Source organism: Natrix helvetica, assembly GCF_964273705.1.
Source record: "Natrix helvetica genome assembly, chromosome: 2".
Lineage (NCBI taxonomy): Eukaryota > Metazoa > Chordata > Lepidosauria > Squamata > Natricidae > Natrix > Natrix helvetica.
Genome location: NC_138552.1, coordinates 35,826,194 through 35,849,765, shown reverse-complemented (window position 1 = coordinate 35,849,765; position 23,572 = coordinate 35,826,194). Strand labels below are relative to the sequence as shown.

The window sequence follows — 23,572 nt, the reverse complement described above, 5'->3', positions numbered from 1 at the left end:
CGCTGACCAGCGGAAAGCCAATTGGCCCTCGGAAGCCGACATGCAAATAAGCCAATGGATGACGGACCACTGAGGAGGCTCGAGGAGATTTTGGCTGTGATTCATTGGTCACTGTTCCCGTGGCGAGATGGCGCGTGCCACCCTCCTGATCTGTCGAGCGCTCTGCCGCTTCCTCGACCGGTTGCTACAGTGACAGAAAAGGTGACGTATCCCTGGCTGGGCGCGGCGAACGCTGCCCATTGGCTGCACGATGGGCCGATGGCTTCAGCTCTGTGGAGAGCCGGGTGTCCTTGTGTGGCGGGGAGGGCGGCCGCTTCAGTCTGCGGCAAATAGGCGAGGAGGGAAGGAGGCCAGCGCCTTGCCAGCTTCGACTCGCCACACCGGCCGTTTTCTAAGAAAGAGGTACCGGCCGTTCCATTGGCTCAGAAGGGTTGGCTTTGGCCTGGTTGTCTGGTAGCGCGTTGGTTTACGGGCGAGGCTGCCACAATTTTGGGATGAGGAGAGCAATTCCAGTCAGGCGCGCCCCGGTCAGACTTGCGCGACTGGAGGGGACTTTCTAGGCTGGGTCGGTCAAGGAGGCTCTTTCTCTTCCTGCCTGAGGAGAGGCGTCCTGGAGCTGGGAGAGGCAGCTGCCTCGGCCCTCTTCGTGGAGCGAAGAGGGAGCCTCTGTGCAACTATGGTAGGATTAGGGAGGAATTGGTGGCGATCCCCTTGGGTAGCCGGGTCGAGGGGAGGGGACGCCGTTCATTCATCGCTGGCGGCTCTGGGCGCCGGTAGTTTTCTCCACCCAGGGCCTGAGATCGCTCCCTTGGGTGGCTTCACGGGTCCTGGAGCTGTCGGAACGGCGTGTCCCAGGTGGATATTTCTCCCACAGATCTCCTCCGCCTTGGAGAGGTGCACGCCGGGGCCTCCTTGAGACTTCTTCCATCCATGACGGCTTCTTACATGCCTCCCCCCGCCCCAAAGGAGTGGTTTTCTTAACCACGGTTTGTCGGGCATCAAGTACTAGGAATTGTCGTAGATTTATCTTCTCGGCCTAAAAAGAAACTGATTTATCAAATCAAAACAGAAGAAAATAGCATAACCGGAAATGCCAGTTAAATTGTGTGATTAAACAGTGCTGGGCGGTTGGGGGAAAATGGTCATTAAGACGGCGGGTCTAAAAGGCGTGTGTGAGGCGTTTCAAAGCACCAACATTGTTCAGATATAGCAAAGATGCTTTATGGATGTGGCTGATGGTACTGTAGTACTGGGAGTATCAGCTGATAGTGGCTGATAGGAATTGCTACTAAAGGAGCCATGCTGAAGTCTGTCAGACGTTTGCTTTTTTGCAAATGTCGTGTGGCTTTTACCTTCCCTTTTTTAACATCTAAAATAGATTGTAATGTCTGTGAAGGTTGCTAGATTTTCTTAGAACTGCATGACTGTATTGTGGAATGTCTCATTTGCAGCAAGTGGCCCACAGATCTTGGAAAATAAGACCTGGTTATTGTTGGGATGGGAAGACCCAAGGAATGTCAAAGCTGTTGGCTAGACTGAGAAATTTTAAAAAATACAGTTGTAAATTACTTCCATATTGTTTCCAATAAAATGGCAAGGTTTGTGTCTGTGTAGTTAACAGATGGTAGCTCAGCTTGGGGATATTTAAACCTTTTTCAGATTAGAATTACATCCTAGTGTAATTAATATAAATTAATGAAGTTATTAAATCCAATGTAACCCTAACTCAGAACAAGTTAGTTTTAGTTCCAGTTTGAGGCTAAACTAATCTCACCTCCCATTTTTTCCAAACTACTTATTTGTTGGCTAATGTTCCTTGTAATATTTACAGTCCATCCATCCAGTTACAAGAGAAACTTTTCTAGGTCTACAGTCTTTTTTACTCCATCCCCAAACCATATTTTTATTGTTATTGGCAGAAATATTGTAGGTAGAAAGTAGACAAAGATACTCTCTTTGTTGCAGTTTCTGGTAAGGATACTAATCTCATTTGCAAAATCTGATTTTTTTGTGTGATAGAAGATACTGTATATTTTACAGCATATGAAAGGCCCTAGAATAAATAATCAACTGAGACTTCCTGACTCATGCATTTTTTCATTTGATTACAATACTATGATTAAAGTCCCTGGTGCCACAGATTCACAATGCATACAATAATGACATTTTCTTCCACTAAGAATAAGAATCCTTTACTCTGATTCTCTTAGTACTTGAATGTTGTTGGGCTATGCATTGTAGTATGTTTATTAGATTTGTGTGCTGCACATTTCATATAGTGGCGACTCTGGCTACAAACATATGCAGTATATCAAACATTGATGATGGTGTCCTGTGGGTTTCAATATTTTTATTGCATGTACATATTGTGCATTCATGTGTAGTGTAATGGATAAAAAAGTATACCTGCTATGCTGCCTCATATAGTTTTGTAAGAAAACTATCTAGGTCCCTGGCAGGTCATACTTGGCAGTCTTTGCATGAATGCTGGTCTCCCAGATGTCATGCAGACATAAAGCAAATTAGCAAACCAGAGAAGGATCAAACATTTGAATAATTGGGCGTTTAATTTAACTTGACAAGATCTTGGGTAGTAAAGTATCTCTGTGATGAAGTTGCAAATAGAGTGAGATGTATGATATCAAACTCAAGCAGGCAAGACAAGGTAATATTCTTTTAAAAGGAAACTCTCTGGTTCTAAGGTTAAAAGTTGTGTATGAAACATAAAATATGATTCAAGTTCTAGTTACCAATGATTCAGATGTCCTACCAATCAATTGTAAGGGGCAGTTGGATTCCATTAGATTTAACTGAAAGTTGTGTAGAGTTTATGAAGAACTGAATTGGAATATAAGCTATAGACATTTTTGCTCTTGCTGCCTGTTATCATATTGCTTTTAATATTGATTAGTTATCAGCCAAATTTGAATGGAGCTTAAATTTATATTTTTACCTGTATAATTGATATAACTAATAAGATTTTTTTTATTTGGATTTAGTCCTAGATTGTGTGCAAATACTTTTGAAAATGCTGTCAGGACTCTTCCGAATGCATGGCCTTTTTGTGGCCTCCCACCCATGGGAAGTTATAGTGGGAACTGTAACTCTTACCATCTGTATGATGTCTATGAAGATGTTCACTGGCAATGATAAGATCTGTGGCTGGAATTATGAATGCCCTAAATTTGAAGAGGTAAAGACTGAAAAATTATTTTAAAAATTACTTCATTATTTTAATTGTCATACTTGAAGCAAATTAGATTTGAATGAAATTTAAAATTGGGAAATCTCAGGATTATAGACAAGATTGGGAAGTCAATGAAATATCTCAGATCGTGTCCATGTGACTGATTGTAGTCAAGCTTGAATTAGGAGAATCTTTACGTTAGTTATTGATTAAAAGCAGTATAACTAATTTTTGGAGATGTGTGCCTATGAGTAGTTTACCATGTTGATAAAATTATAAGGATGTTTATTCTCAAATATTGTTACATATGTGAAACATTGATAAAATGTTTAACAGATTTACAAAACATAGTATTCTTTTTCATTCTGAGAGCAAACAAAATGTTTTCCTTTCACAGGATGTTTTGAGCAGTGATATCATAATATTGACAATCACACGATGTATTGCAATCCTTTATATATACTTCCAGTTTCAAAATTTGAAGCAACTTGGCTCAAAATATATTTTGGGTAAGATACTTTTATTTCTAAGATGGTAATCAGAGCAAAACAGGCACGTTTACGAAACAGGTTTGACTATACACTAATCAAATTGGTTATAACATATACAACCGTTTTAGATTTGAGTCCTAGACATACTGTAAAACAAAAAGATGGTGTTGCTAGGATTGATACCATATTTTATATGTTTGTGGAATGAGATACTGTAGATTATGTTCTGCATAGAGGCTCAATCTGATTTTAGCTTGAAATTATGAAAATCTTTGATAAAGCTGTGGTTGATGTATTTTGCAAGGACTATTTAAGGTGAAAGATTTTGAAATAACAGAGGTGGGTGAAGGGGACATGTTCTTTTGAAGAACTATTAGCCTTATGAAGAAGCAAAAAATAAGCATTTGAATAAGCCATGTAGACTAGCAATTCTAATTTGACCATTGCTCAGAACTGTAGTATCAGTAATAATTAAAAATGATTCTGTAGAAGATGACTGTCCTCTTTGAATTGTACTGATATAATTATATATATGACCTGCTATAATCAGTCAACTGCAAATGATAGAAGAATGTTATTGGACAAATTTTGAGGGCTGGTATCACTGATAAATTGAAGAAAAATATTACAGTAATAAAATTCTCTGCATATTAAAATTTTTCAGGATATCTGTATAGCCGTATATATAAACAAAACAGTGTAACAGGATCGTGATAGTATCTTATGTGGATAAACTTGCTTCAGAGTAAAGATTTGGATTAATGTAGTTAGAGAAGTACTGCTTTGTATTTTGCTTATTACATAGATTATATATCTTTTGCAGGTATTGCTGGGCTATTCACAATCTTCTCAAGCTTTGTCTTCAGTACAGTGGTGATTCATTTCCTTGATAAAGAATTGACAGGCTTGAAGTATGTATTAATTATGCAAAGTATGCAAATTTGCTTCAGTTTAACAAGAGTAGCCTAATTCTGAAACTTGGCATCAGAGTAATTTCACTTCAGATCATAAAAGGATAATTTCATGCGTAAAGATACCTAATTGACTCATGCAATGCTTCTAATATGACATCTCCCATTCATGAAATAACATAATTTGAAGGAGATTAGACCCAAAGTGTGTTATTTCTTCACTTTTAAATGGTCAAAAGTTAAATCTACAAAATCCTATTGCAAGCTATGCAGAAATTCAAATTCAGTGAATACTGAAAGCAGTGTTTCCATTTTTCCAAATAGGAAGGAGGGTTCCTTTGGTGGCTCTTGTTTTATTTTGTTGTTATTTAATCTATAATTTATGCTGTTTACTTATGCTATTTGGCCTTGCTTGTGACTTCAGTTTCCCATTACCGACCTAAATACAACAAAGAAATGTTGAACAAATGTATTCAGTAAAAAAATCTCTGAAGGTTTTGCAATAAATTATTTAGCCATCTTAATTAAAGAATTTATCAAGATGAATGTCTTCACTATTCCATGTTATCTGATATGTAACTTGACAATATGCTTTTTACACTTTTCAGTGAAGCACTGCCATTCTTCTTGCTTCTGATTGACCTCTCCAGAGCTAGTGCATTAGCTAAATTTGCACTCAGTTCCAACTCACAGGTCAGCCAAATTCTCAGCTTCATTGAGAAAAGTATTTATATCTTATACTGTAATACTTAGAACCCTTTAAAATTTAAAGTAAAAATGAAATTCATATATAATTGCCTAGATTAATTTGAGTATATTTTGTTTAAGAAATGGTTTAATGTTTAAGAGATTTATGACTTCTGTAAAAGAAGCTCGCTTGAGATGCTACCTTGATATTTAGAAAAATATAAACATGTAGATTCATCTCAGTGTAGCTGCTAAATAGAGAGGTATACAAATAGTAATCTAAGAAAATGTCAGTTTTACTTATGAATTGATTTTTTTTTACAATGTTAGCATGATAAATATATTGTGATAATATTGCAGATTGTATAATGATGGTGAGAGTAAGGTGAAAAAGAAAAGAAACAATGCAAAAATTACCAACTTAATTTTGCACAAACTGGTTTTGATCTGCCCATTGCTTTATAGCTCAGACTATAGCTGAGTTACACTTTTAATGTATTACATGTAGGATGAAGTAAGAGAGAATATTTCGCGTGGGATGGCAATCCTGGGCCCTACGTTTACACTTGATGCCCTTGTTGAGTGTCTTGTTATTGGTGTTGGCACAATGTCTGGTAAGCTGAGAATTTTCAGGAATGCAGAATTTTAATTTTTAAGGTTAAAAATATTTGCCCAGTAAATCTGTATTCAGTTGTATTTTTCCCCACTGGAGATATTATGTTCAGTAAATCAGGCCATAGTTTGAGCAGGGTGCATTCCTTTTGGGATTCCATAAGGTTTTTTTTTTCAGAAAGAGTATTAAAATTCTATTCCTGTCTCATGTAGAGAATGAAGTTGACTTTTTGCACTCTTATATTGATGACCTATAGTTCCTTTTTCTCAATATAGCTCAGGGGTGGCGAACAAGTTCGACAAAAAGAGCCAAAATTTTAAACTGTGAGAGTCAGAGAGCCACACCACGCAGTGACCTGCCAAAACAGACCCGGAAGCAATGTTCCCTCTAATTTTTTTTCGATGTGAGCAGAAAAGTATAGTGTTTGAGTGGCACATTTTCATGCCTGAGCACCCGAATTTTTTTCACAGATGTCACCTAAGACAACAACGAAATCAGTGTTATTTGAAACTCAAAGTTATGTTTCTTCAAGGTACCCGCTTAATTCAAAGTGTTATATAATATCAGTATCACTTAACAACGCTCCTGCTTAGCAACCAAAATGTTGGCTCAGGAACTCTGGCATTTGAAGCACGCAACTCTTAAAGCTGTCAAGTTACAAGACCCTTGCACCCCTAACCCTTTAGGGAAAAAAACCCCCAGGGGTCTTCAAACCTGACAGCTTTAACACTTGTGGACTTCAACTCCCAGAATTCCTCCTCCAGTCATGTTGCAGCGACGTCATCTGCGTGGATCTGCTCCATCTTTGCTTTCTTCATTGTGGGCAGGGCTTCTGCTGAAGATGCCGACGAGTACGAGTTGCCACCAGAATAACTGCTGCTACCTCCTCCTCCTCCTCCAACAGAATCACCAGATTTGCTCCTGAGCTCAGCGCTGGGTTACCTCTGCCCCCTCCCCCTCCTCCGTGCTTTTGAGGAGCCATGAGGCTTTTTTTCCCCTGCTCCCCCCCCCCCCCGCCTTCCTACTGGCTCCTGCAGCCTCATGGCTCCTCAAAAGCACGGCGGAGGAGGAGGAGTGGGCAGGGGTAACCCAGCGCTGACTGAGCTCAGCTGCTCCGAGCGGAGGGGAGGCGCCGCTGCCACGCACGGACATGCCGGCTGGAGCTTTGGCGGCTTCATCTCAGCCGCAGCGCCGGGCGGCAAATCCGGCAGTGCTGCCTGTTAGAGGAGGATGAGGAGGAGGTGGCAGCAGTTCTTCCGGTGGCGGTGGGGGCTTTGGGGCTTCACAACTAGCCTCAGTCGCCCCGTGCTCCTCAAAGCAAGTCTGGGGAAGTCCTTTGCAGGCGGCCCGTTCTAGCTGCCTGCAAAGGACCTCCCCAGCTTCCGAAAGGGAGCGTGCGATCCGAGCCACAGTATACTAAATAATGATAAGAGGCAAAGAGCCTCATTTATTTTGGCCGGGAGCCGCATGCGGCTCGCGAGCCGCGTGTTCGCCACCCCTGATATAGCTGGTCCTTGACTTATGACCACAATTGAGTTTCAAATTTCCATTGCAAGATAGTTAAGTGAATTTTGTCCCATTTTACAACCTTTCTTTCCACAGTTGTTAAGTGAATCAAGTTAGTTAATTAGTTACTAATTAAGTTACAACACTATTGTTAAGTGAATCTAGCTTCCCCTTTGACTTTGCTTGTCAGACGATCACAATATGCGATCACATGACCCTGGGGCACTGCAGCTGTCACAAATACATACCAGTTGCCGACTGTCTTAATTTTGATCACATGACTGCAGGGATGCTGCAATGGTCGCAAGTGTGAAAAATGGTCATAAATCACTTTTTCCACTGCCATACTAATTTTGAGCAGTCACTAAATGAAAGACGAAACTACCTGTATTTTGCGTATGTCAAGGTATTATAGATAAATAAAAGTGTAACTGTGACATAATTTATGTCTATTACCTATTTTGCAATTGTTATTTTCTGAAGTATGCATGGTAATATTGAATGAATCAGCTTAATTAGCAGATAATGTTGGAAGTATTCAACATAGAAAGTCTTTCTTGTATAACACATTAATTTCAATATGTTTTGAAAGATTTGTTTAAATGTAACACTACCTATATAATAAGACTTAGGTTAAATTTTTTTTTGAGGCAAGTCATCAATTGCAAGTCTGAGCTTTAGCATTTTTTCTTGGATCCTGAGGTCTTTATATGACCAGAAAGGCCCTTATCTATCTTACCATGAATTACATGTAACTGTTTTGAGGGTCCCCAATTTTCAACCAGCTTTGATAGTATCAGGGATTGGTCAGTGATACAGAGAAGCAAGTTCTATAATCAGAAGCCTGATAAAAGTTTGAAGCTCTCATATTATAATTGGCTTCTGAAACCCTGTTTTTCCTCTCCCCATAATAGCTGTTAAGCTTGTAAATGCAGGTAACAGAATTTTCTGTAATTGCCTTCTTTGATCTTTTAAATGATGTACCTTTTTGTTCCCTAAACTAATAGAACACCAAATAAATATGATGTGATTATTGATGTTCACTAAGTGTTGTGATAGTGAAGATGAGCTATTTTTTGTTTCCAGCAGGTAGATGTATAATGACAGGATTAAATCTTGGTTGGTTTTGTTTTTTTATTATGTGATTACATTATATATCAACTTGCATTATTATGTTCACATTGGTGCACATTTCAAGATAATGTTTTTCATAGTAACATGAATCTGATTTTAATTATTTGATGGTCTCTTTAACAGGAGTAAGACAGCTTGAAATCATGTGTTGTTTTGGCTGTATGTCTGTTCTTGCCAACTACTTTGTCTTCATGACTTTCTTTCCAGCCTGTGTGTCACTGGTATTAGAGGTAAGAACAGTAGCAGTAAAATAATATTTTAAACATATCTAAATTACTGTGGTTCAAGACAAATGAAAAATTGCTGTTCTCATAAATGAAAACAAACGCTCTCTTATTTCCAGAATAGAAGGAGAAATTATCAAAAAGTGTTCTTGGCACCCATTAATTAGTGATAATGACACAGAAGGAGAGAAAGGGAAAAAATAAGGACATCTCTCAAAATAATTCTATAATATGTAATTCCGTTAGATGTATTAATCTTCCTTTTGAATTATGCATATAGTTCACTTTTCTGTAACCACAAAGAAATCTTATTCTGAAAAAGCATTCCTATCAGAATTCTATGTAATTAGAAAATTTACCCTTGTTTAAGAGAAAAGATGTGAAGCTTTGCATAATGATAACTTTAATTCAGTATTTAACAATAAAACAAGGGGAATGAGTATAACCGTATTGCACTGTGTTTCTTTTACTGCTGATCATTTTAAAAATGCTTTGGTTCCAAGGTATTTTAAGAAGCAAAAAGACTCTTCTGGAAATATTTTCTGAGCAAATTTAAGTCAGTAAAAGCTGTACAAAGAAGAATTACTTTTCACTTGTGCAGTTCAGTTTCTAATCAGTTTTGTGATTCTGAAAGATTTCATGTTGTGATGTTTCCCAAGGTGCCTATTAGAGTTAGACTGTGTACAAATGGAGTGAATGTTTTGCATAACTCCTGCCTTATTGTCAATATATCTTGATGATGAAATATTAAAATAATATCTGTGGGCATTTGTAAATTTAATTGGCATTATTATAATTTTATATTGCAGTTGTTAGATTACTCATATTTATAATATAGTTTATATTGAGAAAATTACATGCTTCAAGGCAAAATTGAAACCAACAATATATAAATTCTGCTTGATTTTCTACTTGAATCCTACTAGTTGATTTTTTAAAAGTTACAGATATCTAATATTTAGAATGCAAACTATTGTTTGTAGTTATCTTATAAATTAGTAAAAAGGAGAATGTCAGTTCCTTCAGAGGTATACAATTTAAAAAAAAACATGACACAGAAAAGGAGGAGGATGGAAAACTCAACAACCAGTTTTTCATGTTTCAAAATTCTTAAACTGAACATGGGTTGCTCATAATTCTGACATTCTTATCTAGTTCTACTCACAGGTTGTAGTGCTGCTATGAATTATCAAATTATTAATTTTATACAATGGTGTCTATGACTTCGGTTGCTTTTTTCCTCTATTAATATGTGAAGAGGATAATTCTTGTTTCTGAATGTATATGATCATATAGCTTTTGTAGTATTTCACATTCATAAAACAGTTGTGCAAAATATTAATATATAAATTGACATTCAATGTAATGTTATTCAACTACTGAAATAGTGGTATGAAAACTCATTCTTATGAAAGGCATAAATAGAAAATGTACTGAATAACCTTTTCTGTTCTTCCTCAGCTTTCACGGGAGAGTCGAGAAGGCCATCCAATATGGCAGCTTAGTCACTTTGCACGTGTTCTGGAAGAAGAAGAAAACAAACCAAATCCTGTAACACAGAGGGTCAAAATGATTATGGTTAGTGTTTGCTTTCCTATACCCTATAATTGTGAGATAAATTGGCTATTTTAAATCCTTTGAAGAAGTTCAATTCTGACAATATATGCAAAGGTAAAAACAAGCAAAAGAACATGTAGGTTACTTTTCAATAAGTAAAACTTTTATAGGAACAACAATGTATCCAAGTATTTTGCAATTATTTTAATGATATATTTAATACTTACGTACTGATCACTGAATGAGTCATACTCTTAGATGAACTGACCAGTTTAAACACTCAGTTTTTAAATTTCAGTCTCTAGGTTTGGTTCTTGTTCATGCTCACAGTCGCTGGATAGCAGAACCCTCTGCTCAGAACAGCACAACTGAAATATCTATGGGCCTGGATGAAAATGTTCCAAAGCGAATAGAGCCTAATGTTTCTTTGTGGCAATTTTATCTTTCTAGGTATGTTTAATCATAACTTTTTTATCATTATTCAGTAGCACCTATCAGTAAATTTGGATTATTTCAAATTAACTAAATTATACTGTACAAATTACTAAATCACCAATGTATCTAACATCTTAAATAGATAAAAAATTCATTTTCTCCCTTGTACAGTTGAACTGAGATCAATAAAATGCACAAGGTTCCTTAACAATTATCCTGGAGTGTTTTATATCTGATTAGTGTATTTGTGATTAACACTGGCATCTGATTCCCCATAAATAAGATTTCTTGTGAAAGAACCGACAGAATGTGTTCTGTGAGAAGCAATGTGAATCTGATCTGTTACCCGTATCTTAAATGTGATAATAATAGGGTGTTATATCTTTCCCAAGCCAGTACGAATAATAATTCTCAGTTCTAATTGGTCAGGTGACTAATACCAGGGTTGAAAGATCATTGGTCTACAAAGTTCTTCTCCTACTCTAGCCCACAGAGGAGTTCCTTTGTCCGTGGAAAACTATTCTGGCAAGGCAGGATTTTAGGGAAAGGTTCCTTTAAGAATCTCAAGAACCAATAAATATGCATCAGGATTGTGGAATACTTTCTGATTTATTTTTATTCTACTTATGTATTGTATTTTTTTGAGTATAAGATGGAACTTTTCCCCCCAAAAGAGGGTGAAAATCTGGGTGCGTCTTATACACTGAACACAGCATTTTTGGCCTCCCGAAACTCCCCCCCCCTTCACAACAATGGACATGCAGAGAGTTTGGGAGGCCTACAAAGTGCTCCTGGGGGCTGGGGAAGGCAAAAACGAGGGGAAAGCCATTTTTTGGTCGTTCCACCCCAGCTGTATTCTACAAGCCTCCTAATGGCTATGCATGTCCTTTTTTTTTTTTTGGCAAATAAAGGGCCCGTTTTCGAAAAACGGGCCTGTTTTTGCCCCAGCCCCCAGGAGCAATTTGCAGGCCTCTCAAACTCTCTGCATGCCCCACTTTTCACAAAAAATGAGGCATGCAGAGGGTTTGGGAGGTCTGCAGAGTGCAAAAACTTTTTTAAAAAATTTACCTCTTCATAATCTTGGTGCGTCTTATACTCCGAAAAATATGGTATATGCTTACTAGATGGGTTAAGTCATTCACTGTGCCAGTAGCATGGTAATATTCCACATGGCCTTATAACTGTTCCAGAATAGTAACATTGGGAAATATAGTCCCTTCCCATGTTGATGATACTGGCTGATTAATAAATCTGAATGATAACTGCATTGTTTCCTCTGTAACATAACAAATAATTACTGAAGTATAAAACTGAGACTTCCTTCTAGTAGTGGCTTCTATAATTTAGGTATTAACTGGTTCTGCATCACTTCTTAATTTACCATAATTGCAATGGTCCATTAATATGTCTACAGTTAGGAGAAAGAGTACATGCTTAGACTAGTTAATCTTTAATTAATCCAAACTAAATATTTTTGAGAATGTAATCAATAATGGCAGAAATCTTCTGGGAGGAAATTGATTAAATATATTGCAGGTAATCCTCTTACCACGTTTATAATTGGGACTAGCAACTCTATTGCTAAGGGACACAGTCACTAAGTGAAATGTCATGTGACAGTGATTATGATATCACTTCCCATTCTTAAGGGAATTGGCATGGGTTGTTAAACAAGGCAGTGAGAGTGACTTGCAATTTTATTGCTCGATTCTCTCATTGACACTGCTTATTGGAAGCCAGTTGCAGACTATCCGAATTTCACCCATGTGACTGTGGAATACTACAATGGTTGTAAATGCCAGCTCTGGTCATAAATTTACTTTTTTAGTACCATTTTAACTTTGAGTGGTCACTAAACAGGACAATTGTTAAGTGATACCCACCTGTTGTTTCACTTACGCACATGATGCTTTGCAAGAACAAGCACTCAGAACATCTTTCGATACATCATTATTAAGAACACAATATAGACTTGTTCATAAAGTTACTAAGAGGTGAATTTGACAGAGGTTTTACTTTAAAAGAGGCAAGATGTCTCAAGGCAGTTCCAGGCATAAAAATAATCAAATTAAAATCATTGTCATTCAATAATTTCTGTAGGAATTCCACCAATTACCATGTTTTAGGAAATCATGGCAGGGTAGAGAGGAGGAAAGGGAATAGATAAATATTGAAAGATGTTTTATTTCATCCTTTTTAGAATGGCCAGTATGGACATTGAACAAACAATTACACTTGGCTTAGCTCTTCTTCTTGCTGTCAAGTACATCTTTTTTGAACAAACAGAGATGGAATCCACACTTTCATTGAAGAACCCAATAATATCTCCAATAATGATTCAGAAAAAAGTTCCTGAAAATTGTTGCAGAAAACAGTCTATTCCTTTAAAAAATAATCCCAGTTTAAGAAAAATGGGTGATAGTCAAGTTGCCAAAGAGGGAAAAGGTAATCTTTTGCTGATATGTTTGTTTGCTTGCTTTGTTTAAAAAAGGTTTCTATTGAAGCCTTTTGATAAATTCCTCAGATTTCAATGTTGACTTTTATGCAGATGAGATTGTAAAGCCTCTCCAATCAGAATCTCCTGCGAAGGCCATATTTGTGGTTGGTGATAATTCTGCCGAAGCAGCCCTCATCAATAATGGAAAAGAGTCTGGAATAGAATTTCCTAAAGAGATGCGGCCCCTTGAAGAATGTCTTTGTATACTTCAGAATGCCAAGGTAAAAAAAAAAAAGCAAACAAAGACAATGTAGTTTATTAATATATTGGTGCAAAGAATGGGCTTTTAGATGATGGCAACTTCTTTCTTTTGTATCTTATATTGTTTTACAGTAAACCTTACCCTAGAATATCATGTAGCTTCTATGCAATCAAAACAAAAGAACATTTAGTAAGATGTGCACATGCGATAAAGCATTTTGTTAATAGTATGCAATCATTTTGATATGGTATTCAATTGCCACATTTGCTCTTTTATACCTGTTAATACACCACACCCTGTATTTGTTTTTTTCATATGAATCGCTTCAGGCAAAGGAGAAGAATGGCAAACCTTACATCACAATCAAATATTTTTCTTTCCTCAGATGGGTGCTAAATTCCTCTCTGATCCAGAAGTCATTAGTTTAGTCAGTGCAAAGCATATTCCTGCTTATAAACTGGAATCTTTGATGGAAACTCAGGAACGTGGTGTATCCATTCGTAGGCAAATGTTATCTCGGAAGCTTCCGGAGCCTTCATCTCTACAGTATCTTCCTTACAAGAATTATAATTATTCTCTGGTAAGTAGAAAGAATAGGCAGACATGCCTTATGTAAATTGAAACATAGATAAAGATACTCAGTATTGTACACTTTTTCATCTGAAGTTGCACTTAGTGTGATTGTTGACAGATGAAGGTTTGCAGTTGAACAGAAAGCTGGCTAGCTAGAGTATGTTATGCCAGTAATACTAATGCCATTTCAAGTTTATTGTTGGTTCAGTAGTCTTTACAGACATAAATGAATACTTCTCTTTTAAGTCTTTCTTTTAAGATAATGGTAGTGTATTTCACCTCTTGGTCTCAATTTGTATCTAGGCTATGCTATGAGATTTAAGAAAAATTAATACAGAAACATTTAAAGAAGATTTTGCTGAATTCTATTTTAGAGACAATTGCACACAGTGCCTGTAACTTTGGACATATAAAGGTTGTCTAAATGGATGCAGGTATAAAATGGCCCATTTGTTGAACTGATGATCGTATTTATTTCTTCTACGTGCACTAGTTATTCCAGGGGTGTCCAAACTTGGGAACTTTAAGACTTGTGGACTTCAACTCCCAGAATTCCCCAGCCAGCCATGCTGGCTGGGGAATTCTGGGAGTTGAAGTCCACAAGTCTTAAGGTTCCCAAGTTTGGACACCCCTGAGTTATTCTAAACCCCAAACCCCTATTCCTGTCATATATTTAATATTTCCTAACACAGGTAGTCCTCAACTTACAACAGTTCACTTAGTGACCATTCAAAGTTACAACGGCACTGAAAAAAGTGACATGACCATTTTTCAAAATTATGACCATTGCAGCATCCCCATGGTCATGTGATGAAAATTCAGGTGATTGACAACTGGTTCATATTTATGACAGTTGCAGTGTCCAGGGGTCATGTAATCAGCTTTTTTTGACCTCCTGACAAGCAAAATCAATGGGAAAACCAGATTCACATAACAACCATGTGACTAATTTAACAACCACTGTGAATTGCTTAACAAATGTTGCAAGAAAAGTTGTAAAATGGGGCAAGACTTACTTAACAAATTTCTCACTTACTCTAGCAACATAAATATTGAGCTCAATTGTGGTGGTAAGTTGAGAACTGCCTATCTAGCAAACTAAGTTTTAATATTTAGTTGACTTTTTTAAAGGTGATGGGTGCTTGCTGTGAAAATGTGATTGGATACATGCCAATTCCTGTGGGTGTGGTTGGCCCACTTCTTTTGGACAAGAAAGAGTTTCAAGTTCCGATGGCAACAACTGAAGGATGCCTGGTGGCAAGCACAAACAGAGGATGCAGAGCAATATGTGTAAGTAAAGATTATGTAAGCAGAGTTAATAAGGTTCTGTTTAGCACAGTTACAGTGGGTGGAATCCAGCTTTCCTTGTCCATGGGCATTTCCATACAGAACGTGTTCCAGGGGTGTGGGAGAACTTAAAGTGAAGAGGCCATGAGAAGTGGAAAGGAGAGGAAGTCTTGTTCTGTGAGACAAAGCCTCACAAAGTAGCACAATACTGAATGTAACTGTGTGCAACTCCAAAAAGTGTTTTTGTTTGTGATCAGATGGATTTGTTAGTGACTGTTATCATCCTGTTATCATTTTTATATCTCAGCTTGGTGGAGGTGCTAGTAGCCGTATTCTAGCAGATGGAATGACACGAGGACCTGTAGTAAGACTACCCACAGCCTGCCAGTCTGCAGAAGTGAAGGCTTGGCTTGAAACACCAGAAGGATTTAAGATAATAAAAGATGTATTTGATAGCACTAGCAGGTTAGCATTTTATCTAAAATTGCATTTCATATAAAAATCTGAAAAAAGTGCATCAAAAAAAGTGAGACATGTTTATCAAATATCTTTATAGATTTGCTCGTTTACAACGGCTTCACATTGCTTTGGCTGGCCGCAATCTTTATATTCGTTTCCAATCTAAGACTGGTGATGCAATGGGTATGAATATGATTTCAAAAGTAAGTTCTATTTTAATAAATGCATTTAAGTAAATTTTACTTTGAGAATATTGTAATTGTAATACTGTAACTTGAGACAATTCAATGTAGTGGTTAAGGTATTGGCCAAGAAACCAGGAGATTGTGAGTTTTGGTTCTGCCTTAAGCATGAAAGCTGTCCTGGGTGGGTGGGGGGCTCTCAGCCCAACCTACCTCATTGGGTTACTGTGGAGAAAACAGTAGGAGGAAAAAAATGATAAAGGCAGGATAAAAATCAAATAAATAAATAATTGTACAAGTAACCTGACAGAAAAAAGAAAAAAAGTAGGTATTTAGAAATCTCTTTCCCTTCTCTTTACTGCTATTCCAGCAAGAAAATATTACATTGAAATCTCAATGTAACAGATTCCTATTTAGTATATTCTGGATAAATTTTTATTGGGTACCCTTCCAAAATAACAGACAAATTGACTGCATCCAAAAGAGTCCAGACGGAGCATTTAAAATAATGTGAGATGTGTTTTATTCCATGATGTTTTCATAAAACTTTAATTTAAAAAATTATTATTAAACTATTCTTACAACCTCCATTTCCTGTGGAGTGGGTTGCCTATATTGCACAAATCTTATCCTTATCAGATTCAGTGACTGGGTTCATATATTGGTGGAGCTTGTTATTTGGGAAACATTTCAACACAAATGTAACCTTGGGAATACTAGAGAGCAGTGTGCATGTCTCTGCCAGTTCTGTACTTGTTCACATGTATATGATGTTTAACTGTGCCAAAAAATCACAGAAACACAAAATTGATTGCTAAAAATGGCATAATACAGATATATATCAACCATGCATATGTGAATGCAAATAATGAATCTTATATAATTAAATCCACCTGCACAGGTAGTACTTGCTTATCGATGGTAATTGGGAACAGGAACTCTGAACCGGTCGTAAGGCCCAATGTTGCGTGACCATGTCGACTTAACAGCGGCAGTTCCAACAGGCCCAGTTATTGTTAGGCAAATCCTGCATGGTTGCAAAGTTTACCATTTGCCTACTTCTCCGTAGACTTTGTTTGTTAGAAGCTGGCAATGAATATCACAAACGGCGATTACATGACCATGAGCTGTTGTGATGCCATTGTAATTGCAAAGCACCTTTAGCTGACAAAGCTTCTTTCTGGACTCAGTTCAGGATGGGACTGGACTGTTTCCTATAATGTTTTGCTTCTTATCCAAAGAGTAGGTAGCCTACATAAGACTCACTCTAATCAACCCCTTGATGCTAGTAGTGAGCACCATGAATTCTATCCATAACCAGATAAATCTTATCCAAGAACCTTGATCCTCAGCAGCCACTGGTGAGAGTGGCTCATACACCACACCATTTCTAAATCTTCACTAACAGCAGTGAAAATGTTACTTCCTTGTCTTTGATGCAGCTACATAATGCCAAGTTACATGAAGTAGTTGAAGTTACAGTTCCCACTGCTTATACTTAATTAAGTTCCTTCATGAAGAAGTCAGCCAGTACTAAACCAATGGTCTAATGTTTTTGTTTCTCTGTCTCTTTTTCTCTAAATCCTTCCAAACAGGGTACCGAGAAAGCACTTACAAGGCTTCAAGAAGAATTTCCTGACCTCCATATTGTAGCTATTAGTGGTAACTACTGTACAGATAAAAAACCAGCTGCCATAAATTGGATAGAGGGGAGAGGGAAATCTGTGGTCTGTGAAGCAGTTATTCCACAAAAAGTTGTTAAAGAAGTGAGTCACATTGTTTTAGTGTAATGTGAAAATTATTATGTTGAATTATTTTTAGTTCATCCTTGACTTATTTATATCCTTCCCAATTCCAAAGCCATTTATATTTGTATACATATATACATGCAAACATGCATACATACATTATTTGTATGCTGCCCTTCTGAAGATTTTGGGCAACTAACAATGAAGTTCTGCTTAAAATAAAAAGCACCCCTTTCAGAAATAACAAACAAGCCTATCCAAAATATAAACAATGTTATTAACCTTAAAATGATAAAAATATACAAAATTAGGCCTCTGCCAGATTCCAACCTTTTTTCAGAACATACTTGTCCTTCTGCAGTAGGTGCTCTTCTGAAATCCAGATAGGAAGGATTGGACCAGATCTTGTTGGGGAATGAATTCCAAAGTATAAGAGCAACAATACAAACTGCCGATTTCTGCAATCTTGTATAGACACAACCTGGAGAGAGTTGATCCTGTTTGAAGTTACTAAACAGGCAGATTAAGAGAAAATGATCCCTAACATAACCTGGTTTGGAGCCACATAAAGCCTTAAATATGATGAACAACACCCTGAATTGCAACTGGAAACTATCTGCTGAGAAAGCAGGAGCTGTGCCTCCAAAATTGTAAACACCTCTGAATGGGAAAGTGCATCCCCACTCAGAATCAAAGATAGTGTTTTTCTATATTAATTTGGTCCACAAACTCAGAATCATTTGCTGTTGGGTGGATTTGTTCTGAATGTTCCCGTCCTATCCAGTCTTCAATAGCACTTCTACCATATTACCTATTGGTCCAGATCTGAGATTAACATCAGTGTATTAATGACATTAGACCAGGGGTGCCAAACTCTATTTAATTGAGGGCCACATCAGGGTTGCATTTGACCTTGGGGGGGGGAGTGTGGGCATATCCAGCTTGATGTCACTCATGTCAGGGGCACCTGTGGTGGCCCGAGTGCTCTGCTAGGAAAAACAGGCTTCTGGGCTCTGTTTTTGGCTGCCATGGCCTCCTGCAACTCTGCCAGGGCGGCCCTCCCGAGCTCTGTTTTTGCTGGCAGAAGCACTGCAAGCAGGTCCATCACTGTTTCCAAGGTGGCCCCGCGGGCCAGATCAAAGTACCCCATGGGCCAGATCTGGGCCTTGAGTTTGGCATTAGACTATGTGGATGACTGATCTACCTTCATGATTTCATGTAGATGTGAAATAGAAAAAGGGATGCCGCAAAGTAGATGTTTTTACCTTGTTTTCCCGAAAATAATACCTAGCATGTTTTTACGCGTGTGCCTAATATAACACACACACCCAAATAAGCCCTACATGAGCCTGCGCAGCTAGCCACCCATCCACTCCATCTAGTTGTTTTTTGTGCTGCAGCCAGGAGGTGAGGCAAATATCGGGGCATGGGTGGCCTGGCTGTGGGGCCCCTGAAGTAAGCCAGTGCAGGGAACTTCGGGCAGCTCCAATTCCCCACCTTGTGGCAGCACTGACACACTCTGCAGCCTTTTGCCCAACTCCAAGCAAGCCGAAGAAGTGATCTCCCGTACATGGGGAAAAAATAAGACACTCCCCCGAAAATAAGCCCTCATGCTTATTTTGGAGCTCAAAAGAAAATAAGACCTGGTCTTATTTTTGCGGAAACCTGGGTAAGAAGACCTCTCCTCGCACAACCACAAACTGGCATAATCCTCTCGGGAAGGAGGAGAACGACTATAAAATGTTGTCTCCTACTCTCCTTCTATAGCGATGATCCAAAATAATACAACGGTTGATATTGTATAGATTCCCAAATGTCGCTTCTAAGAACCGCATTTGAAAAGATTTTCTTTCTGAAAATAGACTTCCTCCTTGACCAGAGTTTTGGTGGATTTTTTTTTCTAGATACTGAAGTCAACCACAGAAGCTATGATTGAAGTCAACGTCAACAAGAACCTAGTTGGCTCTGCCATGGCTGGCAGCATAGGTGGCTATAATGCTCATGCGGCTAACATTGTCACCGCCATGTACATAGCATGTGGACAGGTATATCCCTTCACTTAACTCTGTGTGATGAATTGCATATTTAACAACCTTTAAATACTAATAGAACCCCTCAATTTTGCATTGATTTCAGGATGCAGCCCAGAATATCACCAGCTCAAATTGTATTACATTAATGGAATCCACTGGGCCTACCAATGAAGATCTTTATATCAGTTGCACAATGCCCTCAATAGAAATTGGCACTGTGGGTGGAGGAACCAACCTGTTACCCCAGCAAGCTTGTTTGCAGGTATGAAAACTGGAGGTTGAACTATAGCTTTCTATTTTGGGAAGGGAATTATTTTTGTGGAAATCAGCTGAGGATTGTGTTCATTGATTGGTAGAACCAGCACTCAAAATAAAAATTCTTCAAGAGCCACAGGCTAATCAGCTAAGTCTCCCCCCATCCGCTCACCTTCTCACACACCCTCTCCCCACTTTCCTCAACCTGGCAACAGCTGTCCCAAGTCCCTCCACACTTGTGTCACATCTTCACCACCACCACCACTCAGGTACCCTCTCTCACCTGCAGCTACTTTCCTGCCTTCCAGCCTGCTTGCGAGCCACGTAAGACTTGCAACTTCCTGCCAACTTCCCCACAGACTTTGGTTGTTGGAAGCTGGCAAGAAGTTGCAAGGAGGTGCTTGCTTGAAAACCCACGATCCTTACTGCAATATGGCAGGGATTAGCATTGCTAAGTGATGTGGTCATAGGTCCTCACATTTTATGACCTTATCATTTAACAATAGAAATTCTGGTCCCAATGGCTCTCATAAGCTGAGTACTTACTTCTTGAAAGACCTTGAGCTTGTTACTGTATAAAGTGCCAGGGATGGAGTAATTTTAAATTGAACATATTCCAACTTGATTATTGTTTGTATTCCCTTTTAATACAGATGCTGGGTGTGCAAGGAGCAAGTGCAGATATCCCCGGAGAAAACGCCCGTCAGCTTGCTAAAATTGTATGCGCGACAGTAATGGCAGGAGAACTCTCTCTAATGGCTGCCTTAGCTGAAGGGCACTTGGTTAAAAGCCACATGATCCACAATAGGTAAGAAGGAAAGAGCCACAATCTCATGGTCCTAATCCTATTGCCCATCACCCAACAAAATATAATGTACAATTTTTGCAATTCTGAATTGGTGTACCTTTTGTTTTGAAAGGTCAAAAATAAATTTGCAAGATCTTCAAGGAACAGGTTCCAAGAAAGCTGTTTGAACACTGACAGAAGCTTGAAGCAACCTTGGCACATTGAAAAATGAAGAGAAATGACAGATCTGTGAACTTCCAAAGGAAGATAAATATTCAAACAGTGAATTGTTGGAAAGAATCTTAGGAGAATCATTGAGTGTGTAGTTTGCATCCAGTTTCCTAATTCCTTTTTCCTTTGTCTGCCATAAATGGATGCTTATCTATGGAAAATATTGCAGATGGGTTTTATTTTTTTACATGGGCCCTAGTTTATTCCGAGTCATGCATTTTACAAAATGTGCTCCAAGTAGTCTACACAAACTTTCTAAGAATGTCAGACTGTTATTTTTTGGAGTTACCATATTCTCATTTGGCATACTAAGAGGAAATGCAAGTTGCATAACCTTTTTGCTGTTGTCTTTAGACCAATCCTTACGGTTGCTTTGCAATATTCATCATCATCATGGTTACGAGGCTAACTTGGGATGTTGTGCGTATAAATCTGCACCAGCCATCGGAGTAGAACAAGTTACTATTCCTCCAGGGCCAGAAAATAGCCAAGATCATCCCTCCACAAAGTCAAATAACAAAGGAGAGCCTAAGAATGCCTTTTGGCGTTTTGATTGCAGTTACCCACATCTGATCTAAGAGGGCACTGAGCTAAATCAGTTGAGCCACCTTTATATTTAGGACTCACTTTTGGAATGTTTCCGTTTATGTTACTCAATATCACAGTTTTGAATATTAGTTTCCATGCTTTTTGCAGCAAACAGGCCTTGCTGCAAAGCAGGTGTACCTAGTAGAGGCCATATTTCCAGATTTAAAATCATCAAGTTACAAATGTCAGGTGTTTGGTCAGATCGATGGTCTTGCATCAGCTGACAGCAAGAGGCATGGTCTCCTGGGCACAGCCTGTAGAACTAAGTGGTAGTTGGTCAAGAACACTGACGTTGCTTGATCTTTATCATTATTGATTAATTTCAGTGGCTCTTTTAATTGGGAGAATATCCCAGGGAATCGCACACTTGGTAGCCTTTAATTAGGATAGTTTAATGGAAATGATTTTTAACAAGCAGGTAAAACACATTTACACTAGTTCTCAATCACCATTTTTGGTTTGACTTCCTTGCAGAAATAGGTGTGTGTGTGAAATGAAAGTTAATCACTGATATCAGTACTGATATTTTTATTTAAATATTTTCATTCCTGATGAAACTTTAATTTATTTTTGGGCAAGTTCCAGATTTTATGTTTATTTGTTTAAGAACTACTAACACTCTGGCTTGTGAAAATGATGGAAGATGAGTTATAATGCAGCAAAGGTAGTTGTGGCTCAATGAACTACATCACAGTGCTATGAAGGGGAACCAACCAGAAGAGGAAGAGCAAGGGTACCGATGCATTTCTCAGCTGTTGCTGGATGCGATGAAGACTCTCTCTTCCACACTAGCTGCAATGACTGAATGGTTTGATTCTAAAACTTCTCATTTTGTGCAAACTCAGTATAAACAACTCCTTTCGGGGTTTACTATCTAACATCTAATTTGTATTAGGATCATAATTCTAATGCAACTCAACACCTATTACTTGCTTGGTATGTGCTGTGGCTACTTGTAAATAGCATTATGAATGTCCATTTCCCTACAGTATTGTCCAGGTAACTTTTTTTCTTATTTATGCAAAGTTTGAACTTACTGTTTTATTACTGGACTAGCAATAAATGGTTTATTCAGTGTCAGTTTTGGTGAATGTAACTGATACTCTGTCCTTCAAAAAGAAAACATTTTGTACTATTATAAAATTGTGTATATTTGGTACACATCTTTTTCAGTTTCAGTAAAACAGTGCAAAAGCAGCTTTGATTTGTCTTGTTTTTAATCCAGAATGATCATCTACCACATTTTTCAAGATTTTAAAATCACAAACCAACTTTAATGTAGTATAATTAATAATAATAATAATAATAATAATTTATTAAATTTCTAGAACGCCCCCTCTCCCCGGAGGGACTCGGGGCGGTGTACAGGAATAAATTTAAAAACATACAAACAATCATATACATAGCTAAAAATCAAATTAAACAACCCCTGTACGAATTTATAAAAATTAAAAACATTAAAAACAGACTCTAAAACCAATCCTAAAAATTTAGAAATAAAACTGAGGTGGGAAAGATGGAATTAGGCCAAGCCGGCTAGCTGGAATAGGTGGGTTTTAAGTTTCTGACGGAAGGAGCGGAGATCCGTAGTCATTCTAATGTCGGGGGGAAGGTCATTCCAGAGGGTCGGGCCCATCACAGAGAAGGCCCTTCCCCTAGGCGTCGCCCGCTGGCAGCACCCGGAGGAGTCCCCCTCTGTGTGAGCGAATCGGCCAAAGGGATGTATGGGGCAGGATACGATCCCGCAAATAACTAGGTCCTGTGCCATGGAGCGCCTTAAAAATGATGGTCAACACCTTGAAACGCACCCGAAAAGCCACAGGCAGCCAGTGTAGCCCGCGCAGGAGAGGTGTTACATGGGAGTAGCCAGAGACTCCCGAGACTGCCCGCGCGGCCCCATTCTGAACCAGCTGCAGCCTTCGGGTGCATCTCAAGGGGAGCCCCATGTAGAGAGCGTTACAGTAGTCTAGCCGGGACGTCACAAG

The 23,572-nt window shown here is 38.4% G+C and overlaps 1 protein-coding gene across 4 annotated transcripts; it reads left to right on the top strand.

Moving 5' to 3' along the window:
• Window positions 1–181: 181 nt before the first annotated feature.
• On the top strand, window positions 182–22,786 carry HMGCR (3-hydroxy-3-methylglutaryl-CoA reductase). 4 transcript variants are annotated; one of them, XM_081944209.1, is made up of 20 exons: window positions 182–201; window positions 3,000–3,193; window positions 3,585–3,696; window positions 4,502–4,589; window positions 5,198–5,282; window positions 5,785–5,890; window positions 8,653–8,759; window positions 10,215–10,331; window positions 10,609–10,760; window positions 12,946–13,190; window positions 13,294–13,463; window positions 13,830–14,024; window positions 15,149–15,307; window positions 15,612–15,769; window positions 15,861–15,966; window positions 17,541–17,711; window positions 19,598–19,738; window positions 19,830–19,988; window positions 20,635–20,789; window positions 20,902–22,786. In XM_081944209.1, the coding sequence occupies exons 2-20, from the start codon at window positions 3,029–3,031 to the stop codon at window positions 20,954–20,956; spliced, it is 2,646 nt and encodes an 881-aa protein (XP_081800335.1). In that variant the 5' UTR covers window positions 182–201; window positions 3,000–3,028; the 3' UTR covers window positions 20,957–22,786. The 4 variants fall into 4 exon arrangements, with proteins under 4 accessions (XP_081800335.1, XP_081800334.1, XP_081800337.1 ...); XM_081944208.1 differs by lacking the exon at window positions 182–201 and adding an exon at window positions 249–402; XM_081944211.1 differs by lacking the exon at window positions 182–201 and adding an exon at window positions 526–679.
• Window positions 22,787–23,572: the final 786 nt, after the last annotated feature.

What these genes read in the sequence shown, in the direction of transcription:
- HMGCR (XM_081944209.1), top strand. Translation starts at nt 3,029, where the DNA reads ATGCTGTCAGGACTCTTCCGAATGCATGGCCTTTTTGTGGCCTCCCAC. An exon ending in GTGTGTCACTGGTATTAGAG is followed by an intron (nt 8,760 to 10,214) that starts GTAAGAACAGTA and finishes GTTCTTCCTCAG; the next exon opens with CTTTCACGGGAGAGTCGAGA. An exon ending in AGAGGGTCAAAATGATTATG is followed by an intron (nt 10,332 to 10,608) that starts GTTAGTGTTTGC and finishes TTTAAATTTCAG; the next exon opens with TCTCTAGGTTTGGTTCTTGT.